General features: G+C 51.4%; 1 protein-coding gene across 2 annotated transcripts in view; it reads left to right on the forward strand.

The window, feature by feature from the left end:
• Positions 1 to 18,330, forward strand: part of TECPR2 (tectonin beta-propeller repeat containing 2) — a 71,428-nt gene that overhangs the window by 34,158 nt on the left and 18,940 nt on the right. For both annotated transcript variants that reach the window (XM_015599706.2, XM_025041989.1), the window contains exons 12-17: positions 1,700 to 1,880; positions 3,058 to 3,199; positions 4,391 to 4,631; positions 5,327 to 5,416; positions 6,854 to 7,087; positions 12,472 to 12,620. In XM_015599706.2, coding sequence (XP_015455192.1) covers positions 1,700 to 1,880; positions 3,058 to 3,199; positions 4,391 to 4,631; positions 5,327 to 5,416; positions 6,854 to 7,087; positions 12,472 to 12,620 — 1,037 coding nt within the window. The remainder of the gene's footprint in view (positions 1 to 1,699; positions 1,881 to 3,057; positions 3,200 to 4,390; positions 4,632 to 5,326; positions 5,417 to 6,853; positions 7,088 to 12,471; positions 12,621 to 18,330) is intronic.

An 18,330-nucleotide genomic window follows, 5' to 3' on the forward strand; every position in this document is an offset into this window, starting at 1 on the left:
TTCCTGCTACTGACTCAGATTCAACCCAGGACAACTTTAGGGCAAGACTCAATAGGATTATTTAGTACAGTACAGCAACAACTTACTCTCCTTATGGCTGGCCACTGTGTGTCACTTAACCCGCAGTGCCGGGTCTGAAGAGGAAGGAATAGCAGAAGTGACGTGGAGCCACTTCTCTGTAGCTTATGGCTGGGTTTTCAGCCCGATCAAAGCCCTGCTTCTCTCTGCTTACACCTGGATCAGGAGACAACTACGAGAAATAACCTGCTCTAAATAGCAGTTCAGCTTGTTTTAAGAAGCTGCCCTGATGGGACCTTTAGCTGTTGGAAGAGACATAGTGGGACTTGTTTATTAAAAATAATCTAATGAGAGGCAGTGTCTGCGTGTTGTCAACAAGATGGGATGTGCGTTTCCCACAGCAGTGTGATCAGTTATCAGCGTGGGAAGGGTTAGGGAGCAGGAGCGCATTTTGGGCTGTCAAGAGGCCATATTGGATTTGTGTGGAGATCAGTCTTGTAACCATTTAATGTTGCTGAGAGAATGCTCTAATCTCCATTGTGAACTGTCAGCCACATTGAAAGCCCTCACACATCTGGCTCGCTCTTGGGTGTGGGGGCGATGGCGCGCCCTGCCCCACGGAGCCCTGATGGACAGCCTGCTGCTTCTGGGCCACAGGCCGGCCCTGACTCCCCAGCCTAGTCCCCGTGTGTCCCTTCGAGTGAAAATAGCTCTGGAAAGACATGCGCGCATCCAGCTGCCGGGGACGGGGTGCTTCTGGCCTGGGGGTAAGGAGCAGGTGACCTTGTGGTGTCACACGGGCCCAGTCCCAGCCGCACCTCCTGGATCATGGTCTCGAGCTGGCCCGAGGGTCTGTCCTTTAAGAAGTCCTCAGGTGCTTCCCACCTGGTTGGTGCAAGGAAGCCCGCCCGGGGCCTGCACTGGCACAGGAGCCCGTGCGCCCAGTCAGGGAGACACGGGTACGAAGACCACAGGGCTGCAGGCCGAGGCCACGGAACATGGGTTCTTAGATGACAGATGTTCTGCCATCTCCTCTAGCAGTGGCTTTTGAGGTCATTATGCAGAGGCTGCAAGGAGGCAGGGGAGTCAGGGACACTGAGCACTGGCCCTGCCACAGCTTTGATGTGACAGACTGGCCGTTCATCTAGGAGATCTGAAATTTGCATTTTAGCAGTGGAATCCCCCCCCACGCACATACACTGGGGAGAAGCAGCAGAGGGCACCGCCTGGTCGGAGCTGCTTTGAGTGGCTGGCTGGAGGCCCAGGTGCGTGCTGGCCCGGCAGCAGCCTCGGCCCCCGTGCTCGCCCTGGACTCCAAGGGGCACAGCCGGCCGGTGCGGAAAGGCGTCGCTGCACTGACTGCCCCCGGCCAGGGCCCTCTTGCTCGGGGTCTGCCTGCCCTCCTGCTCTGGGCTTCACGTCCTTCCAAGACGTCTTAGGACACCAGAGAACCGTGAATTGCTATTCCTTTGGTTTTCAAAAAACATCTGAAATGCTTTAGTTAGATATTATATTTAAGCACAATTTAACTACCGTATGTTGGGTATTTTTTTTTAAAAAGGCATTTATGAAAGAACATAGAAAAATACCAAAAAAAAAATAATAATAAGTAAACAATAAAAATGAGGTGTGAAATCCTGATTGCGTGTTTTTGGGGGCTTCCTGTCTGTCTCCCTGGCAGGTCTCAGTGTGGATCGCCCCTGTGCCAGAGCCATAAAGGTCGACTGTCCGTACCCGCTGTCCCAGGTCACAGCCCGAAACAGTGTGGTGTGGGCGCTGACGGAACAGAGAGCCCTTCTGTACCGGGAAGGCGTGAGCAGCTTCTGTCCTGAAGGGGAGCAGTGGAAATGTGACATCGTCAGGTATCAGCGGGGACGAGCAGAGACATCTGCAGCATCTCGTTTGTCCCACCTCCGTTTCTCGTCAGCTGTCCTCCCCTTTCCTGGGCAGAGCTGGCTCCCCGAAGGTTTCCATGGTGATAGTGTTCTCTGCAGTTGTCAGAGCCAGTTCAAGCAGCCTGACCTTGGAGACACGCTGTGCCTGTCTCTGACCGGCAGACTGGACGCCAGGTCAACATTCAGCTTCCTAAATGCTGCTGCCACTTGTGTGACCTTGAGCATCATGCGGTCACAAGTCTCTCCTGACCGTCACTATTCAGAACTGCCAGTACCGGGTAGTTTCTGTTGAGAATCTCAGATGGTTCAGGGCCAAATGTTTTTTTTAATTATCATCCTAGTCAATTGAAATTGATCTCTTAATTGTAATTTACTTGGTCACATTATACTACGTAAAATTTTAATTACAGAATTACCGTCATTTTGCTAATGTGAAATTATTAATAGTTCTTAGAAAAATTAGATTAGGATATTCTTGGTTTGAATTTAGCAACCCAGTAAACTTGAGCAGGTACCTGTCGTGAGCCAGAGCTGTGCTGGGCCAGGTGCACAGAAGTGCTGGAGCCCTCCCGGAGCGCCCAGTCTGGGGACGCTGTGAAAACTGGCCAGTCCAGGGGGTGCAGCTGGTTCGAAACCCAGGAGTGTGGCACCGGGTGCTCGGCTTTACCTGCAGAAGCCATGCAGAGTGGGCCTGCAGCTGGGCCTCAGAGCTGGTGGAGACGGCACTCGATGGGCGGGAGGGGGAAGAACATTGCCCGAAGAGAGGGCCGCAGCTGCCCGGCTGCAGCTCCTGGCACAGCCTGGCTCACGGCGGTGCGGTCCAGTCGCTTAATTGGTGAGGGAGGGGGCCTTGGGCCCCGGCGTGCCTGTCCACTTTTCTTAGCTCATTCTCTCAGAGCTTTGCCTGTCATTCCGGGTCCTCAGTAAGCCTTTCAGAAGCTACGACACGTTCGAACACTTTACATCGCACAGTAATCTAACTCAAAACTCAAGTTTCCTTCCTTGGAACTGATAGGGGTAGTGTCTCTTCTCCTGGGCCAGACTGCCCCCCGCCCCACCGCCCGACACTTAATGCTGGCAGGCATAGACTGCTGGGGGCTCTGAATGTGGATGCTGACTCCCCTGTCCTCCCCCTCATTTTCAGTGAAAGACAGGCTTTGGAGCCTGTCTGTATCACTCTCGGGGACCAGCAGACTCTGTGGGCCCTGGACGTCCACGGACACCTGTGGTTCAGAACTGGCGTCGTTGCCAAGAAGCCGCAAGGGGACGACGACCACTGGTGGCAAGTAGGTGCTTGGCTTGGAGCCGCACAGGGCTCTCCCTGCACTGGGGGTCCTGCTCCCCCTGTTGTAGCCCCTGTCTCTTCCTTAAAGAGGTGGAGGGTTGGACGAGGCAACAGTGTTTGTTCTCACTGTTTGAGGAGTTAGACCTTGCTGGCTTTGGGCACACCGGAAGCATCGGGCCTTCCGTCGGAGGAGGGAATGGTGCCACTGTCCTCAGACGCGCAGGCTCTGTGCGTTTGTTTAGTGTCGTTCGGAAATCTAACCTCACAGGCATCTGGAGATCTCGGTAACCACGATGTTTAATTCTGAACAAATGTGCTGAGGAACGAGCCTAGATAGGCCTGGAAACTGAACCCACAATTACAGTTCATCTCACTATGCTCATTCAAAGGCCTCTGAGTAAGGGGTAGTTCAGCGAAGAAAGGAGTCTCCCCACGTGTTCCCGGGCAGGGAAGGGCGTTGAGAACTGGGAGCATCAACAAACTACCAGCCAGAGTGGCCTAGAACGAATTTTCAGAGGAGTGTCTGCTTCCCCCTCCCGGGTCGCCACAGCTCCCAGTCTCCCACTGTGGCAGGTGAGGGCGCACGACTCTCAGCGGTTGTGAAAGACACAACGTGTCTTCGGTTCAGGTTTCATTGTCACCTCAGACTTGCCTTGTTGTTCTTTGGTCCCTTAGGTGAGAATGTGTAAAAATAAGTTGTATTCGCTCTGACGGATGTGCATATGTGTACGCGTGTTTCTAATTCGATATTCCAGGTATTACTGAAAAGTGAGACAAATGATTTTAAAATATCTGCTCTGTACTTGTAACCATACACACACTCACTCACATGTACAGTATACGTACTAAATTCTGTTTTTAAGTAGCCTAAAGAAAACTAGGTACCATTTTATTATAATATTCGGAATGTTATCTTGAGACTTTTAATCGACAGAATTATCTTGTAGGTATTTGAAAGTAAAATTTAACTTTAATTACTATAGGATGGATTTCTTGGTAGTGCGAGAGCCAACATTATGTTTGGCTGCTAAACCTTTTTTTTTTTTTTTTAATTTGCATCCTGATTATCTGCAAATCTCGAGTGCCAGGACTGAGTCTGCCACAGACTTCTGTGCGGCCTCAGCATTGCAGGGGTGCGCTCCCCAAGCTGTGACCCGGCGGGGCGCCCTGTGACCGCCCATCTCCCCCCCAGGTGAGCATCACAGACTACGTGGTGTTCGACCAGTGCAGCTTATTCCAGACCATCATGCACGCCACTCACTCGGTAGCCACGGCAGCCCAGCTGCCCGTCGAAAAGGTGGCAGACAAACTGCGCATGGCGTTTTGGTCCCAGCAGCTCCAGTGCCAGCCAAGCCTTCTAGGTGTCAACAACAGTGGCGTCTGGATCTCCTCGGGCAAGAATGAGTTCCACGTCGCCAAAGGAAGTCTCCTCGGTGGGTGAATGACTTTGATCTTCACGTTGCTCGATGGGCAGCTTCACTTTAAAGCCAGCATCTAAGGGAAAACCGTAGGCTCTCAGCTCGAGAAGGTAGCCTATTGCCAGTGGTAGGAAGTGTTCGTCACCGAGGCATTCTTTGCTCTTTGTACCTGTGTCCTTTCTGTAACCTGTCATTCCTGCAGTTTGGGTCCCAGAGTCTGGATGGTGTGTGATCAGTTTCCTGTTACGATCTAAGCAGAGCAAGTGGAGCTCAGTTTTATGTTAATCAATTCAAATTCAAATGAAAAACCCATCCAAACCTGAAGAGCCTAGGAGGAGAGAATTGAGTAGTCCCTTTCCCAGAGGGAAAATTGTCTACCGCAGTGTTGAAAACTGAGGCTCTGGCCAGGTCTGTGAATGCACATGTGTGGGGCTTCGTTTCCGTAAATGAACCCCTGCTTTGTGAATAATCCAGCTCGTTGCTCTCTGCATCTCCCCCACTCCCACCCCCCAGCAAGACTGTGGCTCAGCCTGTTGAGTCCACAGGGAAGCAAGGGGCCGGCTCTCAGTGCTGACTTGGACCTCCTAATTTAAGCACACTCTAGAATTCTCCATGAGGTTCTGAAGACCAGTTGTAGTCTAGAACTAACGCTCCGAAGTGCGGTTTTTTCCTCCTTCTTTCTTTAAACTCTTCCTGTTTGTTTTTTCTAGGCACTTACTGGAATAACGTGGTTCCCCGAGGGACAGCCTCTGCGACAAAGTGGGCCTTCGTGTTGGCTTCCAGCGCTCCCACAGAGGAAGGTTGGTGGGGAAACGCAGTGCACAGCTGGCCGGCGGCCCGTGAGCCCCGTGGTCTGCCTGCGGCCTGGTCGGGGTCGGGGGGTTGGCCGTGTGGACGTCAGAGACCAGGTGTGGCGGTATCACAGGCGAATAGCCCTTTCTGGCTAAGAGCCTTGAGGCTGGGCAGGCCTGTGCAGGATAGAAGGACCCAGAGCAGTGAAGCTGAGTGAGTCTAAAGGCGAAGTGTCCTTCTGAAGGAGGGGACATACAATGTTGCCACCAGGGCCGGCAGCCAGTAACCCCCAAGCACCAGTCACAGGGCCATGGCGCAGCTTCTCTGGGCACCTTGTGAATTCTGTCACTGCTCGGCAGCCTCTTACCCTGCAGTCTGCAGCCCGAACCAGCCTGAGTCCCCAGTCAGAACTCACAGCTCCTCCCAGAGCGTGGGGCCTGGAGTCAGGACAGGCAGCATGGCCGCCTGGTGGGCTGGGACCTCCCCTCTGGGGAGGAGCCTAGGCCACCACCCAGGACGCCCTGTCGTCCATGGTTCAGGGGAAGCAATTGGTTGATTCAAACATCGGCCCCACTAGGAAGTGGATAACGTGGTCATTGCAGTAAAGCGCTTTCTCGCCAGGTCCTCCCGACCACAGTTCTGAAGTCAGTGTGCCTGGAAAACCGTAGGTCGTTTCCTGAGTTTGGCACAGACTCATGTGGCAGCAGAGCGTGACCTGACCGCCGTGAGGCTGCCGACAGGCCGTTTGTCCCGTTGACTGGGACCGCGCGTTTGGTTGCAGGAACTCACCGCACTTCGTGCGGCTGCTGCTGCTCCCTGGGGCTGCTGCTTAGATACCTGGCTGCCTGCCATAGGTGGTCAGTGCAGAGGAATTTTTAACTCCAAAACATGCCTGGCCACACGCTTTGGATAACTCTCAGGTGCATCGTGACCGAGGTTTTGGCTTTCCGGAGGGTTATCTTCAGTTTAAACAGAAGCTGCTACACCTCAGGACTCGGAAAGAGGTGGCGGGAAGGGAGGCCGTAGGAGAGGCAAGAACGGGAGGGGAGGCTCTCGGGCCCTCCCCAGCAGCTGCCCCTCAGCGGCCCCCTCAGCCAGAGGGCGGGGCGGCACCCCAGTCTGTCCCAAGGCCAGCCTCCAGGTCCCTGCTCCCTGCAGAGCAGTGACCAAACGCCAGTCAAAGGCCTCCCGGCCGGCACCGGGCGCCCCAGGTCAGGGCCACTGGGCCGGCATCGTAGCCTTCACAGCCCCACGCGCCCCTGTTTCAGTCCTTCAGAGTATCTCGGGCTCGGTTCTCACTAAGCGGCCGATCACAGGGTTTTCCTGACTCTGCCTTAAGGCACCGAGAGCTGCTGTCGCCTGGTGGTGTGAGCTGTCGGGCCAGGCGCCCGCAGGCAGAGGCTGCCCATGTTTCCGTCAGTGACAGACATGACCCTTCTCCACAGGAAGCTCCTTGTGGCTGTGCCAGAGCAGCAAGGACCTGTGCCGCGTCAGCGCCCAGCACGCGCAGTCCCGCCCCTCCACGGTGCAGCTGCCGCCGGACGCCGAGATGCGGGCCTACGCCGCCTGCCAGGACGCCCTGTGGGCGCTGGACAGCCTGGGCCGGGTCTTCATCAGGACACTGTCCCACGGCTGCCCTGCCGGCATGCACTGGGCACGGCTGGACCTCACGCAGCTAGGTACGGCCGCCACGTGGGGGCCCCGGGGCCCTGGGTCAGCCTGCGGGGACTGCCATGTGGCGTCTCGTGAAGCGTGGGATGTCGGGAGGCTGGTGAGCCACTGTGCAGAGCGAATGGGCGTCCTCGCATGGAGAAGCCTTAGGTGTGTGGAGTTTGGAGTCCGGGTGCAGCACGTCTGGGGGAGTTGCCCGCTAAGCCTCCTGACGTCCTGTTGGTGCAGCTGCTCTGCCAGTCTGAACGTGGCACGCTGCTCGGTGCCCCCTCTGCAGCCGGAACGGGGCTCGGGCTGAAGGGGTGCTCCAACTCTCCCACCAGCGCTCACAGAGCAGGCCAGGCAGCATGGCGCATTCATAAATCATTCATTCATATTCCAAGGAGGAGCACAGTGGGATGAGCCCCCAGTATTAGCTTATTCTGCGGGCTAATTCTTGACTGCTCAGCTGCTTAGGTGTGGCTGCTCTGCCACCTCAGGGTCTTAGGGACACTTCTCTGCCATACGGTTTCCCAATCTGGTAAACTGGCAACCAGAACTTTTTGTTTGTTTGGTGTGATTGAATCGTACGAAGTGTTTTTTAACGTGTGAGACTTTAACCACGTGTACCAGGAGAAAAGCGAGACGGGAGGAGGGAGAGCCGGAGGGCTGGTCGTCCGCCTCCTCCCTGCAGCTCTGGCTGCGCCCGGCCACGGCCACTCGCCATGCCGTGGAGCTGGTCTCAGCCCATGTGGCTCCTACAGGGTACTATTGGGGATATCTTCACCCTTGCCCGGCAAGGCCCCCAAATGTCATACAGCTGGACCAAAGAAGCCGGTTGCTTTTCAACTAAAGAAGCAAGCTCTGTCCCGAAGCTAGGAATTTTCCAGGGTCTTTTCGATTATTTATGCTTTTGGCCTCACACTGTGTCTTTTGAACCGAGTCCCCGCACCAGGGCGATCACTTTCCAGCTTTGGAGAGCATCTGCCAGCGGCTATTGCTGACGGTGACTGACCGGAAGAGGCTATGGCTGGTCATGGCCCTGAGTGCTGGCACTGGGCGCCCTTCCTGCCCGCCCCGGGAAGCCTTTCATTTGTTCAGGGAGCCTGCCGGCCCGAGCCGTTCGCTCACAGCCCCCAGCCGGACCGGTTTGGGAGATGCCGCTAGTGCCTCCCAGAGGTGTGAAGGCCAAGGCCTGGTTTGTGCCTACCCCACTGCTGCATCTGGGGAACTTGGAGCCTGTGCTCCCTGGCATTGTCTGGGTCAGAAGCAGAGCCGGTCCCCTCGCCCCACCCCACCCCACCCCGTCCCTCAGCAGACGCCATCGCGCTGCCCTGGGTGTGGAGTGAGTGGCCTTGCGCCTGGCCCCACCCTGCTGGAACCAGCTCTGCCTGTGACCTCCAGGCTCCAGCCCGTGGCTCCTGCCCACCTTCCAGCTCAGTCCGGTCCTCCTGGCAGCGTGCTCCTGCTCTCCGCCACCAGTCGTCCCATCTGACCTGTGCAGTCTGCACACAGGGGTGGGAGCCGTGCAGGCAGGGACCCCGTGCTTGGCCACGGCCATGCCCGTCAGGAAATGAAACGGTCAGGGAAAGTTGTTAATGTGTAACTCCATTTCTAAATAAGTCTGGCTGTGAGTTTCATTCCTCACTCCTGACAGATGAAACTGCCTCACGTGCGGGTACACAACGTCGTCACGCCCACTTCATTAGTCCAGCTCCAAGTTGCCATCAGCCCGTCCAAGACACGAGGCCAGAGATGCTGGGTTTATAAAGCTGTTCTGAGGTGTGGTTTACCTTCTTCTTCTCTTCAGTTTGGCCTCCTCCTTACAAGTGTTCCGACATTGAAAACACAGCACACGGAAGCCTGCGTTCCCGGTGCTGACAGCATGGTCTGGACTACCTTGTGCCAGCGCTGACCTTGAGTTGTGCCAGGTCATTGTGTAAAGTCTGGAATGTCACTGGTCTCCTCCACATCGCCAACAGAAATTGCAATTTCAAGGGTGACTGTAGCAAAGCGTCAAGTCATGAACACGACCTTTACTTTCTCCTTGAAGATGTAGCATCCCTCTCCTCTGCCTCTGTACAGATTACCAAGTCGGTTGCTGCTTTGAAGTGAAATTAAGAGCATTCATAAATTAGATGTCTGACTGCTAAACCCAGGTACAGAGACAATGTAGAATTTGTGATTTATTACAATCCTAGTTTTCAGAAGAAAATTTGCATCATTTAGCAGATATTTAAGATACCCACAACATTTCATTTCGCAGTACATGAATATGCATTATGTCAGCCATTGGAATGTTTAGCAAAGTAATGCAGTTTGTAATTATAATTCATCTGGTCACAGCATCTGATGAGGAGGTAGCATCAGTCCATGCCTTTAGCTAACGAATGGGATTATATTCGATAATTTATGCAGAAAAGTATTTTGGAAATAGATGCCACTTTTTTTTTTCTAAAATATAGGTTTAAAAGTAATCCCAAAGGGAAGATGTCTTATCTGTTGAATACAGTAATTAAAACTTTCTCTTTTTGGATGAGAGGGAAAAGCGAAACGGGGCGAAAGAGGCAGGAAAATCTCAGCGTGTCTGTCAGGTCGGTAGTGCCACAGGGACAGACGCTGCTTTCCTGTTCCCGCGAGCTGGGCTCGTGACCTGTCCGTCTTTTAGGGTCATTGTCCCCTGGGTGACAGCTCACTGATCCCACTGCAGTGCTCTGTGGCTTCACCATCTTGGTCACTGCAGCAGGGGACAGCTGAAAGGCCCTGTGCCGGCTCTTTCACGCTTCTGTTCAGAAGTGACGGGTCTGGTGATGGGGCCCCTCTCAGCTCCACGGGACCGCGAGAGCCCTGGCCTGTCTGGGAGGCAGCAGCCCCACCACCTGACCTGTCTTCCCTGTGGAACAGCATGCAGGTGGCCCGGGAGGCCCTCCGTGAGGTCAGAAGCTGCAGAAGAGTCCTCAGTTAGGTGTCGCCTTTGACCTGCCTCTCCAGTTCAGAATAAGCGGGTTTACAGGCTAAAGCGTGTACTCCAGCCTGTCACCTTTGCTCCGGAAGAGTGCTCTCCCCGTAGGACTCCGTGCCGATGGCAGCACCGTCGCTCACGGCTCACTCTGAAGCCAACCTGCCGTGCTCCGTTACCGCGTAACTAGTCACGTGGGCAGCTGCTGCCCGTGCTTCCTGCGGGGCAGGTCGAAGACTCCAACATAAAGCTATTTTTCAGTTGGCATTTGTTTCTCAACTATTTCTGGAATTTACTGCTGAAGCTACTTTATTTTGATTGGTACAGATCTTCTCATGTGTAACGTTAGAGCCCTAGCGAGTCCGTTTGAACTCCCCAGTAAGACAGTCTGTAAAAGATTAAGGAAGGAAAAAAATATGGTTAATTTCAGTATAAGACATCATCATCTTTGGGAAACGCACAAAGGAACACTGAGAAGTTTTGTGTAGTGTCGAGTTAACACTTCTATGCTGGTAAACTGCAGACACTGGTTTCTTTAAGAGTTTCACATGCATCTGCCCTGGGGCCCAGCCGCTCCACTCCTGGGTATTGTTCGAGAAAAGCAGCGCGTGTTCACAAAAACTCATCTGCGAGAGTGATGCCAGCAGCTTCACTCCAAGCAGCAGAAGCGGAAGTGCCCGAATGCACATCAGCAGGCAGGCGGGCGACGTACCCGTGGTGCTGCCACGCAGCTGAGTCAGCCAGCAACGAGAGGGACGCGGGGCCGAGGCTCACATACGTTCTCCTGAGCAAGAGCAGCCACAGCCGGCGCGTTCCTGCGCGGTGTGAGTGGACATCTTGACCTGACTGGACGCATCCGTGGTGATAGGAGCAGAGGGGACGGGGCACTTCCTGGGGTGATGAAAATGTTCCATAACGTGACAGGACGTGGGTTGCTGGGCGTATCCATCCATCTTCGCTGAACTGTGAGACCCGCGCACGCCCTGGAGGTAGTGTCCCAGAGGTCACAGGTGGCTGGCGTGAAGTCAGGCTGGCCTGGCTCAAACCTCAGTCCGCCCTTCCCCGCCTGGCTTAGCCTCCTTCTCGCTGTGGGATCTTGGGCAGACATCTTCGTGTCGAGTCCCAGTGGCCTCACATGTGGACCGGGACCCTGGGACAGCAATCTGTGCCTCCCTGTGGCGGTCGGATGAGGTGTGGACGACCTGGCCGGGAGCCCGGCCAGCAGCAGCTGTTTCATGACTGCCAGCTGTTGCTTTTTGACAGACTATTAATCAGATGTAGTTTCTCTTTATTGTTTGTTTGTCTGTTTTTATTATGGTGACATTGGTTAACAAAATCTAGTACGTTTCAAGTGTACAATTCAACAGTAAGTCAATGTATTCCATTGTGTACACTGCCCATAGATAGATTTCTTTCTGTCACCACATATTTGACCCTTTAGTTTCTCTTTAGCCCATTTCCCATTTGCCCTGAGAATGCTCGCTGGCGGTAGAGCTAGCAGCTGCAGCATTTACCCCAAAATAACTTGCAGATTACAGTCTTAACCCCACCCCCAAAGTTTGCCGTGAAATATCTCACTTTTATTATTTTCTCATCACTCTGGTATATCGATAGTCTTTGGAAACAGATGACATCATTCTATTTCTAGCATTCCGTTTTTAGCAGTGGTGTTTCCATTTATAAATATAGTAATTCTCGATCACTGAAAATGTCAAATCCTAGAAAACGTAGCATCCCTATGCGTGATGTTGTTCTCGAACCGTTAGCCGGAGATTCATTTGATGAACCTGATTTACAGAAACATTTCTGTTACGTTAAGACTGGAGACAAATTCTTTTTAGAAATAACTCCAAGAACATTTTTTACATTTTATTTTCACATTGAAAACCAGTCAGATTTGCTTCAGCCTCAAAGAGCATGTTTATGTAAAATTAAGTGAACGCTGGCAGTGAGCTGCACGTTTTTTCCTAAATGGGAAACGGGTTAAAGGCCCTTTCCGTTTCCTTTCGTCCTAAAATCAGTTTACTCAACAAGGAGAAGTACAAACGGAAAAGCAAAGATTCGAGGAGGCCTAGTTAGTTCACCTTGAGTCCAAGATCACCTGTAGAGAAAAATTCCCTCTCCCCACATCCAGAATTTGCTCTTAATAGTCACGTGTCTGCTGGAGCTAACAATGGGAGTGGTCCCGTGCTTGGTGGCTCAGGGCACGGTGCTGGCCGCATCTTGACTGCTTTGCCCGGGGCATAGAAGGGCTGCTGTGTGGCACTTGGCAGGTGACCGGGAAGCCAGAGGCCTCAGCGACTTTCCTGGGCTCGGATGTTCTCAAGCAACAGAGTTCAGCTGCCAGTGCAGCATCATCTCTCCCTTTGCAGCGTGAAATCAAAGGTGGATTAAACGAAACATTAGTCATTTTACGGTCATTAGAGTGTGTGCGTTTCCTTTATTTGTCCGCAGGAGCTGTGAAACTGACCAGCCTGACATGCGGAAACCAGCACGTCTGGGCCTGCGATTCCCGGGGTGGCGTGTACTTCCGCGTGGGAACCCAGCCTCTGAATCCCAGTCTCATGCTTCCGGCCTGGATCACGATCGAGCCACCTGTCCAGGTGAGCACGAGTTACCTGATTCCAAGCGGCTCCACAGTGAGACAGCGCTGTCAGGAGGCTGTTGCTGCGGGGAGCCCGCGGAGGCCGAGGTCGGCCCCCCAGCAGGTGGGGCTGGGCCGTGTGCCCGGTCATCGGCCTCCCAAACTTGGATTGTGATGTTTGTGGAGTTTAGAACTCAGCAGATTATTAAAATTATCTGAGCCGACACTAAGTTTTCTTCCTCAAAATGAAAATATTTTGTTTCTAACCTTTTACAAAACGAGCATTTTTTTAAGTCAGTTAAAATCTTGTCATAGAGATAATCTGTTGGTGTCAACATTTTGTGAGTGCCCTTCCTTGTTTTTATTCAAGAAACTGTTTCCCGTTCCCTATCCCCGTATTTCAGTTTGCAGTGTATTCTAAATGTTTTGGGGTTTTTTGGCCCTTGACTGTTCTACCACTCCGTCAGAAGCCAGAGTCTGATGATAGTGCACTGTTTATTACCCTTAAAGACCTAAGGGTCCGGGCTGCTGTGCTAAGTGTGTTTCTGTTAGAATTTATCATTAGGGGCTGCGATTTAATGTGAGTTCTCTGCTCCACCTCCTGCTGGTGCCCATCGTGTGACTGTTGGAGGAGTCGTGAAGTTGCCACATGGAGAGGCAGCGGCGGGCCGGGAGTGGTTGGTCCTTGGACAGAGACAAGGAGGAAAGCGAGGGGTTGGGTGAAGGCCTGTGTTCGTGACTCTGCGCTTTGGGCAGCATGAACCCTCAGGGATGGGGCGACAGGGCGAGGGGCGAGGTGGGGGGCTGGGCACGAGGACCAACCACCTGCCCATCAGCCCTGAGGCCTGTGCTGGGACACCCCACAGTGGCACGGGAGTTGGGTCTGAAGTCGGTCACGGCCACAGGGAGGCTCCACGCGGCTCTTCTTCCTTCGCGGGGCTCCAGGGGGAGTGAGTGAGGTATTGTCTGTGACAACAACACTTTGTGAATGCGAGGGTGCTGTGCAGACGCGAGGTTACACATAGCACCTGGCAGGGGGCGTGTCTGGTCACTGGCATTGTCCAGCGCGGCGGGTGCACAGTGGCAGCGACAGGCAGGCCGGCTTGGTCAGTTTCATCACTGCTTGCAGACAAGGAGTCCTCACTGGACTCCTCTGGCGTGTCTTTGGCAACACCTTCCCTTTTTTCCTTCTGATAGCTTTGTATTATTTCCTTAGAGTTATAATGCACCCTTTTACCGTCTACAGGTCAGTAGTCTTTAGTGCATTCACCAAGTTGTGTACTTGGCACGACTGTCTAATTCTAGGCCCGCACACTCCCAGCCCCTGGCAGCCACGAGTCTGCTTTCTCTGTCTGGATTTGCCTGTTTCGTATAAACGGAATCACAACGTGTGGCCTTTCCCGTCCGCCGTCCTTCACTTAGCATCCGTTTGCTAAGTTTACAGGTAATGGTATAGCGTGTGTCAGTACTTCATTCTTGCTTTTGACTGAATAATGTTCCATCATATGGTTGGATCACACTTTGTTTATCCACCGATCAGCTGATGGACATTCGGGTTGTTCTATGTTTTGGCCGCTGTGAACATTCATGTACAGGTCTTGTGTGGACACGCGTTTCCAGGGCTTTTGGGTGTGCAACTTTAAGTGGAAGTGCGGAGTCACGTGGTGATGACGTGTTTAACTTTTTAAGGAACTGCCGGGCTGTTGTGCACAGCAGCTGCACCGTTTTACATTCTACCAGCAATGACCAAGGGTTCCAGTTTCTTCACAGCCTCACCAAAAATGCTTTCTTACCCAGTTTTTTTGTTCTAGTCATTCTAGTAGGTATAAAGTAGCATCTCACTGCGAGTTTGTTTCCAGTTTTGTTTTTTACGGGGCAAAAAATTTATTGAAACAGAAGAGATTAATGTGTATACTGTATTGGTTACCGAATGTCGCGATTTACAGTAGAACAGTCCTATAGGAAAGCTTATCTGATCCAGATTGGCACTTTTTACCATAATTTAGCTGGGTGTTTTTAAATCGAGATATAACTGATGTATACCATTACGTTAGTCTCAGGTGCACAACGTGATGGTGATTAGACACTTGCATACGCTCTGAAACGATCACAGTCAGTCTGGGCGACATTTATCATAATGTACAGCTGCAGTTTGTTCTCGTGACGGGAGCTTTTAAGATCACTGCCTCAGCAGCTTTCACGTACGTAATGCAGTATTATGAATTATAGCCACTTGCTGTACATTATTGTATCCTCATGTCATGGTGGTTTCAATCTGCTCTCTTGGTGACTAATGATGTTAAGCATCTTTTCACGTGCTTATTGGTCATTTTTGTGGCTTCTTTGGAGAACTGTATATGCAAATGGTTTGCTCATTTTTAAGTTGGGTCGTTTGTCTTTTTATTTTTGAGTCCATAAGACTCCTTTATGTGTTCTGGATACTAGATCTTTATCAGATAGATGATTTACAAATATTTTCTCCCATTCTCCGGGTCGTCTTTTCACTTTCGTTATGGTGTCTTTTGCACAAAAGCTTTTTATTTCTATGAAGTCCAGTTTATCTATGTTTTTGTTTAGTTGTAGTGCTTTTGGTATGCTAAGAATCATTGCCCAATCCAAGGTCAGGAAAGTTTATACCTATGTTTTCTCCTGGAAGTTTTATAGTTTTAACTCTTAAATTTAGATGTTTGAGTCATTTGAATTAATTTTTGTATATGGTGTGAGGAAGGTGTCCAAATTCATTCTTTTACTTGTGGTTATTTAATTAAAACAACACCATTTACTGAAAAGACTATTTCCTCATTAAATTGTTTCGACAGCCTTGTCAAAATCAATTGATCATAAACGTAAGGATTTATTACTGGACTCAGCTCTATTTCAGTGATTAGTATGTCTGTCATTATATCATACTGTTCTAATTATACGGTTTTGTCGTAAATTTTGAAATCAGAGAGTGACTTTTTCAAGATTGTTTTGGTTATGCTGTGTCCTTCATATATCCGTATGAATTTTAAGATCCATTTTTTAATTTCTGCAAAAAACGTCATCTGGGTTTTGATAGGAATTGTGTTGACTCTGTTTTGATAGGAATTGTGTTGACTCTGTTTCGATAGGAATTGTGTTCACTCTGTAGATCAACTAGGCGAGTATTGCCGTCTTAACAGTATTAAATCTTCCCATCCATGAACATGGGATATCTTTGCATTTATGTAGATATATTTTAACCTTTTTCAGCAGTTTCGTAGTTTTCAGAGTATACATTTTATACTACTTTCGTTAAATTTATTCCTAAATTTTTTATTCTTTTGGATGCTTCATGAATGGAATTGTTTCCGTAATTCCATTTTCAGGTTGTTCATTGCTAGTATAAGTTTGTATATTGATCTTTTTCTTTTTTTGCATGTTGATCTTATATCTGGAAATCTCGCTAAACTTGTTAGTTCTAATAACTTTCCTGTTGATTCTTTAGGGCTTCCTATATATGAGGTTGTTTCCTATCTGGATGTCTTTTATTTTTTCGTCTTGCCCAATTGCCGGGGCTGGAACCTCCAAGTAGTGGGAGTGGACATCCTCATCTCGTCCCTGACCGCGGGAGAAGGCGTCCCGTCTCTCCCCAGTAGGTTTGCCGTCAGCCGCGAGCTTTGGTAGGTGCCCTTTTTCAAGTCTAAGAAGCTCCTTCCTCTTCCTAGTTTACTGACTTTTTTTTATCAAAGAGTGTTGGATTTTGTCGAGTGCTTTTTCGACATCTGTTGAGATGATCATGTGAGTTTTCTCCTTTATTAATATGATTTACGACATTGATTGACTTTGTATGTTGGACCACCTTTCATTTCTGGGATAAATCCTACCCGGTCAGGGTGTACAGCTCTTTGTGTGTGTTGTTGGATTGGGTTTGCTAGTGTTCTGTCGAGGACTTACGTGTCCATATTCATGAGGGAGATCTTTAGTTTTCTTGTCATGTGTTTGTCTGGTTTTTGTATCAGGATAATGCTGGCCTTTTAGGTGAGTTGAGAAGTGTGCTGTTACGTGTTTTGGAAGAGTTTCTGAAAATTTGATGTCAATTATTCTTTAAGCATTTGATAGAATTTATCAGTGTAGGCCTGGGTTTTTCTTAGCGGGTTGATTTTTGATTACTGATTCCGTCTCTTTACTTGTTATAGGTCTATTCAGAATGTTCTGTTTCTTCTTGATTCAGTTTGAGTAGTTTAAGTCTTTCTAGGAATTTGTTAATTTATCCTGTTATCTAATTTCCTAGCATTCAGTTGTTCATAGGATCCCTTTATAAACCTTTCCATTTTATAAGTTGGTAGTTGTGTTCCCTCTTTCGATTCTAATTTTGGGAGTTCGCATCTCCTCTCTTCTTAGTAACTAAAGGGTTGTCCATCTCATTGATCCTTTCAAAAACCATCTTGGTTTTGCTGATTTGCTGATTTTTCTTTTTCCCCCTGGTTTCTTGTTCATCTGTTTCCACGTCCATCTTTATTTTTCCACACCTTCTCGTGCACTGTGATTTGCTTGCTAGTGCTTCGTCTGATAGCTTCAAGCAATATTTGTCACATCTGTCATGCACCCGTGGAAGCACGCCCTGTCAAGGTGTGCAGGGGCCCAGCACGGAGCGCCGCCTGGGTCTCTAACAGCTGCTGGCTGGGAGGGCGAGGGCTGCAGGGTGGGCAGTGGTGAAGGATGCTGCCGAGCAGCTTGGAGCACGCACGTGCCTTGCCTCAGCCTTTTCCCGTCGGGCCAGCGTGCGGAGTGCGGGAGGCAGGCCGGCAGTGAGCCGCGGGCCACAGGGCCCTGCCAGCCCCGCCTCTGCTGGCTCCATTCTGCAGCCGCTCAGCCAGGGTTGCGTGGAAGACCGCAGAAGCCGCAGATTCCTCCTCCGTTCTCCACTTAGAGTCTGGAGTAAGCTCTAGGAAGCAGCGCCGGAATCGGAGGGAGAAAGCTCTGCTCGGAGCCCTCTCTCGACTGTTGTGACCAGCAGCCCTGCCCAGTCAAGTGGCCAGAGGAGGCCAAGCTCACGTGAACGGGCCTCGGCGCCGCACTCAGACGGACGCGGTCGGGCTGAGCACTCCGAGGACTTCGTCAGAGAGAACTCGGTTTCCCATTGGTCGGCTTTCCGCCTGCTGTAGGAGGAACTGTCTTCATTGCAGAATTTACAGATACAAAATGTTTCTCAAGTTGGTTCCTTTGGGGGAAAAGATGAGGCTTTACATTGGCACAGGCCTTTGTATGGCGCCTCTCCTGGCACCGCTCTGCCCCCGGAGGTAGGCATCAGGGGTGCTTCTCCCCACTCAACAGAGGGAGCATGTTACTCAGGATGGTCAAGTGACCCCGTGAGTGACCAAGCCTCGGCTTGGACCCCGGCCCGCTGTCCCAGCATGGTCCACGGGAGCCGGGACGGACCACTTAGATGCTGAGATCCAAAGTGACCTCAGGCACTGTTGCTGACCACTCACTCACCTTTCCATCTGGTCCTCGTGACCCCCAGTGAGTGGGCGTTCCTGGCCCCCCCCCCGGAGAGAACCGTGGCTCAGAGATGATCATGAAGCTGCCGGAGGCCCCAGGTGGCGGAGCTGGAATCCAGGAGTGGGTCACCCCAACTTGGCGGTGAGGACCGAGCCTGGGCCGGAGCGCTGACTGCAGGAGCTGCGATGGGCAGTGTGTCACCATGGTGTGCCACACACACGGTGTTTTAGGAGCGAGCCTATCCGAATCTTAAAATTGCAGAA

Source organism: Pteropus alecto, unplaced genomic scaffold (genome assembly GCF_000325575.1).
Source record: "Pteropus alecto unplaced genomic scaffold, ASM32557v1 scaffold8, whole genome shotgun sequence".
Taxonomy (NCBI): Eukaryota; Metazoa; Chordata; class Mammalia; order Chiroptera; family Pteropodidae; genus Pteropus; species Pteropus alecto.